Raw genomic sequence first — 12,527 nt, forward strand, 5'->3', positions numbered from 1 at the left:
TGGGTACGTTTTAATTAGTAAACCCTTTCTTTTCCTTGGGCAATAAATGGAAGGAAGGAGAAAAGCTACAGCTAAATTGGGTAGTGATATTGTTTGAACAATGAGTGGGTCATAATAATTAAACATAATTAAAGTAATTTTTTAAAGATATGTAATCGCTGACAAACTGACAATACTAATTTTCTGAATTATTCAACAATGTACCATTACGTATGTTATATGTAGTGCACAGGAAAACTCATGACTATTCTTTACATAGAGGATATCTATATTGTGTGATTTTATATTTGCTTTATCCAACGAGTTGAAATGGTGTATATATTCGCGAGGCTTGCCGAGCGAATATAACCATTTCAACGAGTTGGATAAATCAAATATAAAATCACACAATTATAGATGTTCTATTTATCTCATACAATTTGATTTATATTATGAAGCTTTTGAGACAGTCCCTTATGTGACCCGAATTGTTTTTTTTTTCAAAGATAAAAACGATGATGCAACGTTGTGTTATGCGGCTATTGTGACCTTGCGCAATACAATTTAGTACGTCATTCCTGAGATAAATCTAACTGTTTTAATGTAAAGTTTCACTGAAATAAACCTTAAAATAATTTTTTAGCTCTAAATAATTTTTCTTAGAGCTTATTCACTTGATTTAATGGAAATTTCGATTATAAGACTTGAATAATCAAGTTTGTTTACATACACAAAGTTGCGAATGCTCGTTAGTGTGAATTGACTCGAACGAGGAACAGTTGTTGATGTTTTATAACACAAACACTAGGCTAGCCTTATGATTCGAAATTGAAAATAGTGAATAAGGATGCTTACTGGTGATGGAATAAAAGTTTTAAGAAACATTATTTCGGTAAGTTTTTGTATATAAACACAACCAGAACGCTCTGTTTTCATCGCGTCGTCAGGATGAACTCCTTGATAGTTAACGTAATTCAGTGTAGTTTTATAAACTTCACAAAGCAAATTGAAAGTTGGAAGTGGGCTAAATTTATAAAAAAATCTTGACAAACAAGAAAAAAGGGTCTTGTGGCTACGGTTATGAATAACTTTGCAAAAAAGGTGGGGGGGGCGCTAACCTCAGCCCCCCCCCCCTCCCCAACTCACAATAGCCCCCCGGTTCCGACGCCTGTGCTACGCAGTTATGTGTTTTCCTTCATATTTGTAATTTAAATCTTTGACAAAATCAATTTTAAATTAATTTTTGTAGTAGATATAGTTATGTTGAAAGTACTAGCAAATCTTCGAAAATAGGTCACTCGTTTAAGCGAGGGGCTGTGTCAAAAGTAGTTCCGACCGGAAGTATTTGATATAGCAGCACCCGTGTGATATAGCAAAGGTTTATCACACGGGTAATATACACCACACGTATGAGATAAAATGGTATATTCCATTCCCCATCAGTTTAAAATTTAAAATAATTTATTGAAACACTGTGTATTAATTTATTAGTTCGGGGTGTTAAAATAATTCACTTATTCCGTACAGCTTGACCTTTTCAGCGATTTTTTATCAGTAATAATATTATTGGTCTTGTGTTACGTAAAGTTTCTTGAATCTGAAGCGATTTTTTGATAAATAATTCACTCCAACACTGATAATATTCTAAATATGTCTGTTACCTTAGAGACATTGACCAGGAAGATTCATATCTTGTTTATATTCACGTCATTCTACAAGGACTTTTGATATATATAAGGCTGATCAGGTATCATCTCCACTCAAAGCATGAGCAAAAACAATTGGACGGGTTTTGTAGTTTGTGGTAAGCATTCAGTCATTTATGCTTCCATTTTTTGCTTATATCATGTGTTCTCTATTAAAACATTTCTTAATTTACCGCTATAGCTAATAGATGGCAGACCCTGTCATCACACTACCTTAAGTTCTGCAGTAACGCCTTGCATAAACTGGTTGTATATATGCTGTAAATTTCTCATTTTATGCGTAACTCATTTTTTATCTATAATCTTATAGTTTTCAACTGTCATAGAAATAGTAACGATATTTTACAAATCCGCTAGGGACACTCCCGCGGTTTTATGCGGAAATTGATTCATTGCATTTGATTAGGAATGTATACTTTTCGTAGTTTAATATGTTTCACGTATTTATTTGAATCGTTTGACAAAGTGAACAGGGGGTGGTACACTGTAACAGGGGATGGTACACTGTAACAGTTTCAATTGCCAAACACGACCTTATCTCTGAATATTATTCAACTCTTAATCTTATCTTTGTACAGAATGTCCGAGACCAAACTTATCCCACGGACAGTTCAGTTAAGATACCGTGGAACAGACATTTAAAAATAATAATAAAAAAAATAAAAGTTATGAAATATTATAGATTACTTGATAATCATTAATATATTTCAATAAGCAGAAATAATTTAGCACACAATTTTGAAGCTTTAGTTATTTTTGAAAAAGTGATTTTGGAATATATAGCAGTTTTATAAATAATCATTTGCATATACTTAAGCATTGAATCATTATTGTTTAAAATATACAGTCTCATAGCGGCATACAAATGAATACAAATTGAGCTTTAGCGCGTTATGAAAATATGTATGCACACATCGCTGCAGTTATGAGACTGTATCTTTCGAAAAATAAATAATTATTTTTCATTTTTAAAACTTAGTCTTGTCTGCAAATGTGATTTATCCCTTAAAATTCATATTTCATCCTAAGGGTAGGTTTATATTTGATTTTCGCTTGTGACGTTGCAATGACGTCAAACTCTTCGTACCGCGTGTGTGTTACAGTGTTTAAAAAACTGCTGTAGCTTTCGACACACTTTACAAGCAAAAAATGTGTGGAATGTAAATACTGTGAAATCATTAGATTTCGTGCTGGCTCAATTTTCGTGGAATTCGTGGGTATCCCACACCCACGAATTAACATCCGCCGCGAATTCATAAATTTGAATTTAAAGTCATATTTCCTTCTGTAGGTAAAAGAAAAACAAGAAATACGTTCCGTCGAAGCTGTAAATTTTAAGCAATCCATAAAAATTGGCCAACACGAATTTTAAGGATTCCACAGTATTTCTGCCTAGATCTTTATTTAATAATTTTCTTTTGCTTTTTTTATTCTCACAAATATTTTACTGTAAATTATTTTTGAATTATTTATCTGTTGTTTCCTTTCATTAAAGAACGTAGCAATGTTGTAAAATCAAATGAATTTTGTTACCAAGCTTGAATACTCGGATTTTGCGTCGCTAGGTCTTTCTGTGATAGTCCTACAAGTATTTAGCGGCACTCATAGGTCAAATAGATATGTCATCGTGATATGAGTATGGTAGACTAGTGTATTCATGGAGGAATCTTACATGTACAATTAACATAAAATCTATCACTTTGTTGTTGAAGTTCTCTTCAGTGGGCTAATTCATGTACAAGCACAACCAGAACCTTCAAATGCTTGTCCTCCATATTGGATTCATCATGGTCTGAGCTGCTACTCATTCATTACCGGACTGTTGTCGGACTGGATGGAAGCAGTGGTATGTTATTTAATATATACACTCAAGAATAGTCATAAAGAAGATTGTCCATAAGAAATGAATGTATGTGTTCAAAGCATTTAATTCTCATCTATTTCAGACCTTTTGTCGCGACGTTGATGCACAAATTGTTGAGATCCAGACGAACGAAGAGAACAATTTCTTGAAAAACTATCTTCTTCATAATCATAAAAATGGTATGCAAAAAAATTTGATATTTATTGGATTTTTCAAAAAAAATATGAAAGGGATAAACGATACATTTAAAACAATATAAATCTCTGTATTTTTCTGTAATCTGTAAATAATTTTTTTTCCTGACCCGTTTTTAAACATCCTATATGAGTTTTTACACTGATAATGATCGTCAGATACATTGACTGACATTACAGATAAAATCATATAAATATTGTAAAAATAATATAACATCGTCAAAAACTGGCATTGCAGGTTAAAACCTGTATCTACACCCTCATCGTCTTCACTGGAGTCGCAGCATGTTTTGTTGTCGAGCTTAAGGTTATACAATTCTCCGGCATGGTATCAAACGTGTTTCCACGGAAAAGTCAAAAACGTTAAAATAATAGTATCTTTTCTATATATATCTAGATTTAATTTAACATTTACAAAAAATACCAGGTTTCCAGATAGATATCTAATTGATTTCCATGATATATTGAACAAGAAAACCATTGATGCCAGGTCAAATGAACGGCCGCAAACCGGTTGTTTTTCTGAACCAAAGTATTGGAAATTTAAAAACGATCAAATTTTTTCCAGCACAAAAAAATCTTCTCACATACATATGGACAGAGTCTTATTATTTTTTTAAATAATCAAAATGCAAAGAAACGCAATAAAATTTATATCACAATACATTTTACTTGTTTACAAGTTTGTTTACTCGTTTAAGTTGTTTAAGTTTACTTGTTTGTTGAATTAGACGTCCACAACCTTAACCTTATTTTTTTTTACAACGATTGACAAGCAAGTTCTACAACTTATATTAATATCTCTCGTTTGCACGGATGTCAGCTCGAGGGGGTCATTAGACGTCCATTATAGCTCCGCAGTAACGCTATTCTACTTTTTTTTTACTTTTATATCATATATTTATAATTGGCAGTAACAGTTACATAAGTTTATATAAACAAGCTTATAGCTAGATTCTGTATGTAAATTCTGTATGTAAAGGATACAATATATTTCTTTTCTAAATTGCATAAGTTTGGTTTAAGAGGAAAAACGGAAATTTATTGATTACTTTCATCATAATGCCAAAAGTGTTGTTGTTAACCAAATCAAGCTAGTTTCCCGTCCAACAAGGTGTCAGGCGAGGATGTTTTTTTTCAACTTTAGAATATCTTTAAATGCTAAATTTCAACCACATCCCATCACACATACGAAACTCTTTAGCGCATGTGATTGGTTTCACATTGTGTTTGTGACATTTTTACGTACAGAGGTGTATAGCACGACGATAGAGCAAAACACTAATTGAACCTCACTATCTTTATCCTTCCGTGTTTACATTTTAGCAAAACTTATAAAAAGTTGTCAACAAATTATAACCCATCAGGTCCACCTTTAGTGTTTGAACATGACTTGTATTTGCTGTTAACCGTCATTTAATGAAGACAAATTTCAATTCTTTTACATGTAATACTAGTATTTATATATATATATATATATATATATATATATATATATATATATATATATATATATATATATATATATATATTATTGCAATGTCTGTGCTTATTATTTGTATATATCTATGCAATGTGTATCGTCCCGATCCTCTCAAATTGTCGTTTAACTGCATTCCACCTGTATCTCAAACGACCGTGTAGTGAGCGACCAGCGCGCTAGTTTCCCTTCGTCATCGAAAGCAAGATTTTTGTCTTGCCTAGATGGCCCAGTGGTTAGTGCGGTGGCCGATCACTGCTAGGAGAATGGGTTCCAGAGGTCGTGAGTTCAAGCCCCGGCCGGGGCGGAGGTGGAGCTCCAAAAAGGTGAATATCTCTGTGCTTTATGTATATCTTTATCATTCACTATGGGCAGGTATATGTCAATTTGAGAGTTATTGCAATGTCTGTGCTTATTATTTGTATATATCTATGCAATGTGTATCGTCCCGATCCTCTCAAATTGTCGTTTAACTGCATTCCACCTGTATCTCAAACGACCGTGTAGTGAGCGACCAGCGCGCTAGTTTCCCTTCGTCATCGAAAGCAAGATTTTTGTCTTGCCTAGATGGCCCAGTGGTTAGTGCGGTGGCCGCTCACTGCTAGGAGAATGGGTTCCAGAGGTCGTGAGTTCAAGCCCCGGCCGGGGCGGAGGTGGAGCTCCAAAAAGGTGAATATCTCTGTGCTTTATGTATATCTTTATCATTCACTATGGGCAGGTATATGTCAATTTGAGAGTTATTGCAATGTCTGTGCTTATTATTTGTATATATCTATGCAATGTGTATCGTCCCGATCCTCTCAAATTGTCGTTTAACTGCATTCCACCTGTATCTCAAACGACCGTGTAGTGAGCGACCAGCGCGCTAGTTTCCCTTCGTCATCGAAAGCAAGATTTTTGTCTTGCCTAGATGGCCCAGTGGTTAGTGCGGTGGCCGCTCACTGCTAGGAGAATGGGTTCCAGAGGTCGTGAGTTCAAGCCCCGGCCGGGGCGGAGGTGGAGCTCCAAAAAGGTGAATATCTCTGTGCTTTATATATATATATATATATATATATATATATTTATATATATATATATATATATATTTAAATGAACTTTAACATTTAAATGTTTTAGAGCCCTTCTTCTATAGAGATTTTATATAGCCTGAAAGGGACAGTTCTTTCAAACAATCTTCCAAAAGATAGTTTCTTCCTTATATGTGTATTTCTTAATAAAAAAAAAACCACATTTACAGTTCTGACTTAGACAAAACAGTGGAATTTAGAAAAAATAACACTTAAAATGCAGTGATTCTCTCTACGTGAATGTAAATGAATTGCGCAGTCCTTTACTACCCTTTCTTGACATCACTTCCTCACCATTCGTTTTTGTCAATGTTCATAGTGCATGTCGTTGATAATTACTGTTGCACAAGGCATTTATGTATTAATGGTAGATAGTGAATTTAAATTAGGAACTTTCAAATGGACATAACTTAATGATATAGATTTTTTTGGCAGCTGATTTTTGGGTTGGGGCAACTGACGCTTTCGAAGAAGGACATTGGCTTTGGATTAGTAGTCAGCAACCTGTAAAGTTTACTGACTGGGCACCAAACGAACCGTACCAAGGAGTTGGCTTTGAATGTATGACCTTGACCGCTCGTCACGGTTTCCGTTGGAATGACGAAAACTGTAACCATAAGTGGGGATTTATCTGTAAGAAAGAGTGAGTACAGATTATTTTTAGTGTATTCTAGTACGTTTACCAGAATCTCGAATCGTTGGTTTTAAGATCCTTCGCAAAATTAATAAATGTATTGTTAGTAACAAATTGTGTAAAATGTCTTATTATAACGAGATGATTCCAATCATAATATAAAATAATGGAGGTGGGTTAAAATAATTATTGCATTCATTTTTTTTTTTTGCATATCTAGGGCAGAAAATGGAGGACCTATAATTATTGGTTGAGCTGGATGGATTGAATGTACTTCAAAATATTGTAGTTATGAGGAATAACAGATTAAAAATTTTAAACTTCTTTTCTGTTTTTATTAAACAAAAAATTGCTTTGGTAAAATCGTTGACAACAATTTCTTCTTTTCTTGTAAATTATAACTGACTGATAATCACTACATGTAATTATACTTTAGACTAAATAAAACCCCCATCATCTTATTTTAGTTCTACACTATGCTATACTCAATATGCTATTTTCATAGCATAGAGCAAGAATAGATATTTGTGTCTAAGTTTACAACAAGGTGTTTCCGTTATGATTTCTAAACTTTTTTGAATAGAAATATATATATATATATAATCAAAAAAGAAAAAACTCCAGGGAAAAGACTGGAGTGATCTTCGAGTGCGAAGATCATTTAAGGGGGAAGAGGAACGTGACGGTCAGACGTGTCGAATTCCGGTAGAGCACCTTACTGGAGATTCAGGGGGCCTGAGTTCGAATCCTTGTCTGGTCTGTCATTATTTTTCCCATCCCGCCTCACTTTTTCAATAAAATACAATTAATTATATTCCAGTGTATAGACGAATGGAGAGAGCTATAAATGGGCATTGTAACAAAAAAATATCACAGAAAATTAGCAGCCCTTAAACCGACGATACATAATTTGTAAAAGAGAATGATATTTACTTAAAAGCTGACAAAACATTTAATAATCATGAGATGCAAAAGCTTGTTCCCATCCTTTTCTCGATCATCATGGAAAAATATGAACGATTTCTTTATTTTCTTATCCTCTGTGGAAAAGGACATGTCAGCTTGAAAATGAAACTTATAAAGGATTTGAATACTACTCACTTGGTCAACAATTTTGGTAACAAATAAATTTGTCAGGAGAAAAAATATTACAAGTACGGGGTGTTACTCGAAGACACGCACACCGAAGCAACCGTGTAACCACCAATATTTTTTTGGCTGAATGATTAAACTTATCAGGAGTTGATTCGTAGAGACTAATCAGATAAACAGTTACACTATATTAAACTTCAAGCAGTACACAAAATGGCAATGAAAAGATTTTTATTTTCATATTAAATTTTCTGTCTTAAAGTTACACTGTTCTGAAATAGATTCATTCATTCATTCATCAAAACTTAGATAAGAGACTAACCTAACAGAGCAAAGATTTTGCATGTTCTTTGTAAATGGCTCAGTTGACCTTAGTTAAAATGCCCATTGATTGGTCCAATGATTAACCAATCAACACTTTACATTCAGAAAGAACCGTGCAAGCATCAGTGATATACAATAGAGAGATTGTCGGTCATTAGAGTAGAATCATGCGACAAACATCATTACTAGACTAAGCTTGGAGAAAATTGTACTTCTTAAATTACTTAAAGACAATCTTGAACTCATGATAACTTACGCAAAGTCATTGAGAAATACACATAACATCACAAAAAGTTTAATTTCTCATTAGTCAGCCCGCGGGATGACTAATTACTTCAAATGCGCTTGCGTAAATTGGAATTGTGGGAAGGAATTTGACAGTCGAATAAGTTATGAAACTGATCAGTTTCTGTGTCAAACTGCGCACTTCTGTTTTGGAATACTGTCCATGGATATCGTTCGCAGCCACCATGACGACGGTCCACAGTCAGCATAATTTATATATTTGTTTTCCCTTGGACTGAAATGTCACACTTTCATTGGTTTAGACATAGCACGTGATTGCCTCTTTCTTCGGTGAGAAATAATATGAGGCAATATGGCCGTTATTGGCCGACGCTTCCCTTACTCATTTCGACATTTCATAGTATTGAATACATAAACCGCATGCTGTAAGTTCTTAAAGTATTTGGAGTAGTTGTCCTTTAAAATTCTTTAAAATTAGAGTAGTTGCCCTTAGGATATTGACGTCACATTATTTCATGTCTGGAGCAGAACAAAATGGCAGCGTCGAAATTTGCTTAAATCTCTGCAGAGGAAAGGGAGAAAACTTTTAAAATTGAATATCAACAAAACATTGTAAGTGAACATAAGTGAAGCAAAGATTTTTAAAGAGTATTTGAAAGGTGAGATTGAAAATTTTGAAGAGTTTAAATGAGTTAAATTGGACGAGGTGTTAGGCATCTTGTACATGGCTTTGCGTAGATCATCGCTATTTGACGTGAATAAATATGTCGCTTGATAGTCCTCGGGAAAACAAAACACTTATTAGATAAGTTACTGACTCACTACGTCAGTAACTAACCTAATAAGTAATAATATCGCCCACTCTTAGTGAGATTGGAGAGGATATACTTTGTAGTTACAATTAATTAAGATAGCACCGCACATTTCCTGTAGAAAATAAGCTACACCGTTATTACACGCTTGTTTTCTCGCCTACGGTCATAAAACTGTACAAACTACGTTAATGAGCACCCGAAAATTCTGATTATATTGTATTGTAATAGCTTAATATATTATTTTGACTTTGACCACAAATTTTAATATTCCGCTGGCTGACTTTCTTAGCTTTTTAAAAAGCTAACCTTTTGTAAACCTTTTATTAAGGATGTTGCACGTTTCCCTCGCCATTCGATTTGGACCCTCGCTTTGCTCTGCACCAAATCTCGTGGTACTCGAAAAAATACTTAAGAGTACCATTTTATAATTTCAAGTTTACATTTTTCTTAAATTAGCACATAAGAAAATATTACAATCGTTCAAAAACCTGCCAAAGACGATGTGAAGAAATGATCGGTGAAAGCTTTTTGCACTTAATAACAAAAAACAAAGATACAGCAGATAATATGAATTTTCATTTAGGTACTCATGCATGACCTTTTCTCAGTAAATAGATCATCTTGGCCAATTCTTCTGAATGATGTACCTAGTAAATGAAAAGAGAAACCTTATAATGAAATTGTATTTGTTGTATTTTCGGAATGACACTGTTTGAAACAAAGGTTAGCAAAGTATCAAACATCATTTCATGTCACACTTAAGACATATGATATTGAAAGAACTTTTAAAGGGCATGTAGATGTGTGTATTTCACGAACTGGCAATTCTGTCTGCTGCTGCAACACTCAGCATTCTTCAAATGCATCATATGATTATTTGTAATTTTCAGAAACCAAACTTACTAACGAGAACTTTTAATGTTCTACAAAGAAAGTTATCTCAAAGTTATGAACCTTAAGAAAAGGGCGAAATGTTTGCAAACAGTTATCGTTCTTTCCACATCGCTAAAAATATGTAGTCAGATAGCAATTGGGTGAATAAACTTCTAAATCAATGAATGCGATTCCAATGATGTTGTCTTTCTATATATGATAAAGGTTTTTAGCTCACCTGAGCTGAAAGCTCAAGTGAGCTATTCTGGTCTTAATTAACTCTTGTGAAGAAAAATTTTACTCAAACCAAACAGAATTGTGAGTTCTGTATCTTGCTTATAATTCTACAATTGACGCTGATATTTTGATTTATCACTAGAAATGTCTCACTAAACGTTAAATACTTGTACAGAAAAATTAAAAGGATGATATGCAGTAACAACGTTTTGGGGCCCCCTCCTTATACGATGAATCTACACCACCTTTGTTGGTTTTTCAGACACAATTAAAAAAAAAGACCTCTTTAAAACAGTTTAACATTACGGTTACCGGGATAAATGTATTATCACTATTCTTAAGAAAAACTTACAGCGAAAAAACATCTTGATTTGTAGCCATTTGTAAATGTTGATTTTGAATAAAGGGTGGGCCTTAGTAAAATAGAGCGATATGCCTGTCAATACATTGCAGTCTGAGGCTCATTGAGAGGGGTGGGTGGGGGGGGGGGGGTAGACCTTATCAGAAATCTTGACAAGCAAAAAAAGATTTTGAGTACGGCTATGTCTAGCTTTGCAAAAAAAAGCTGGGGGGGAGGGGGGAGGAGACCCCCTACCCCTTCACCCAGTTCCGACGCCTATGCATTGATTATATATGTAAAAGCTCTTTAACATATCACATGACAACATTTTTCATTCGAGTGCATTCATCGATCAAGTGAGTAAGGTTATAAAACATAGCACGAGTTCACGCCTAGTAACAACAATCAATTATAATGGGGAAGACCAATTAAATTTTTGAATGTTTTTAATTTGATTGCTTTAAGGTACAATTTTCCTCTTTCACTTATAGGGATTTTTTTTAAATAAAATACAATAACTAGCTAGTACAATGTAGTTGAAGATGAATATGTACCTTTATGCATATTCTCATATATAATTTGATCGTTTTATAAAGTGAGGGGGCAGAACTAAAATACATGTAAAAAAAAAAACCTGGAAGTAAAGAGTGTACCTGTACCAAAAATTTAGTTTTATATCTCGCATAGGATCTTATTTTTGGTAAAAATGATATTCCATAGGATTACAATGTCAAAGATTAAGTGTAGGAAAATAAGTGTAAAATTTGGATACAGTTTATTTTATGGTATTCTTTTTTTGTTTTTCTACCGTGGGGCCATATGGCACAATATCCTTTGAACACCCATATAAAGCCATTGTTGCTAAGGTGAGCGATGTGGCCCCATGGGCCTCTTGTTAGAGTTTTATTGGAACATATATACAGGTGTTCACATTTACACGTGTGTAGATTTGCAGTATTTCCTAAGATATCGATAGGTATTGACTGGGTGAACATGCTCTGTACATTTAAAAAAGTGCATCATCATGATATGTCTGATCGATACCCCGTATTGAAGATTTCATTATACGTGTAGATATCAATACGACTAATACAACAACTAGGTGTCTTCTTATATATGCATGGACCCCACTTTTGGCGTCTTTCAAGAATTATTTTTGTCAGCGAACCACACACTGGCTTTGTTTTGGTACACTCAGTATCATAGCAATCCCACTTATAAAAGAGATTTATTGCAACCTCCAGGTTCTTCCGGCTATCAAAATACATTCATAATATAAATAAAATTTAAAATTCATCGTTCATAAATAATTAAAACAATAATTAAAATAAAAAATTTATTAAAAATTCATTTACTCACTTTTTACTCATTTGTTGATAGGGATAAATATTCTAGAGAGCTATTTTATTTTTTGATAAAAGCAAAGTTCCTTTTTTCAAATAAAACATGATAAACTTTGGCATGTTTTGATTGCGGTGTTTTTGAACAATAAGTACTGGTAGTTTTGGTTTTTGTTTTTTTAATACGTTAAACTACAGTACCGATCAGACCTCTTTGTAAATGATAATATAAGAGAAAATGTCACAAAACAATCTATAAATAATGCTGAACTCAAAATGAATTACAAGATAGATGTGCGTACGATGTGATTTACAAATATGTAAATACTAGTAAGA

At 33.6% G+C, this 12,527-nt stretch overlaps 1 protein-coding gene across 1 annotated transcript; it reads left to right on the forward strand.

Moving 5' to 3' along the window:
- The first annotated feature begins 1,628 nt into the window (after positions 1–1,628).
- Positions 1,629–7,248, forward strand: LOC128184779 (perlucin-like). The gene is made up of 5 exons (XM_052854365.1): positions 1,629–1,783; positions 3,398–3,531; positions 3,632–3,728; positions 6,726–6,933; positions 7,145–7,248. Exons 1-5 carry the CDS (start codon positions 1,747–1,749, stop codon positions 7,176–7,178), a joined length of 510 nt encoding a protein of 169 aa, XP_052710325.1. The 5' UTR covers positions 1,629–1,746; the 3' UTR covers positions 7,179–7,248.
- The last annotated feature ends 5,279 nt before the right edge of the window (positions 7,249–12,527 follow it).

The sequence above is a fragment of the Crassostrea angulata genome, chromosome 5 (genome assembly GCF_025612915.1).
Source record: "Crassostrea angulata isolate pt1a10 chromosome 5, ASM2561291v2, whole genome shotgun sequence".
Classification (NCBI taxonomy): domain Eukaryota; kingdom Metazoa; phylum Mollusca; class Bivalvia; order Ostreida; family Ostreidae; genus Magallana; species Magallana angulata.

Excerpts from the sequence above, each read along its gene's own strand:
- LOC128184779 (XM_052854365.1), top strand. The coding sequence starts at position 1,747 with ATGAGCAAAAACAATTGGACGGGTTTTGTAGTTTGTG. Across the intron at positions 1,784-3,397 it reads GACGGGTTTTGTAGTTTGTG|TTCTCTTCAGTGGGCTAATT; the intron begins GTAAGCATTCAG and ends TTGTTGTTGAAG. Across the intron at positions 3,729-6,725 it reads TCTTCATAATCATAAAAATG|CTGATTTTTGGGTTGGGGCA; the intron begins GTATGCAAAAAA and ends TTTTTTTGGCAG.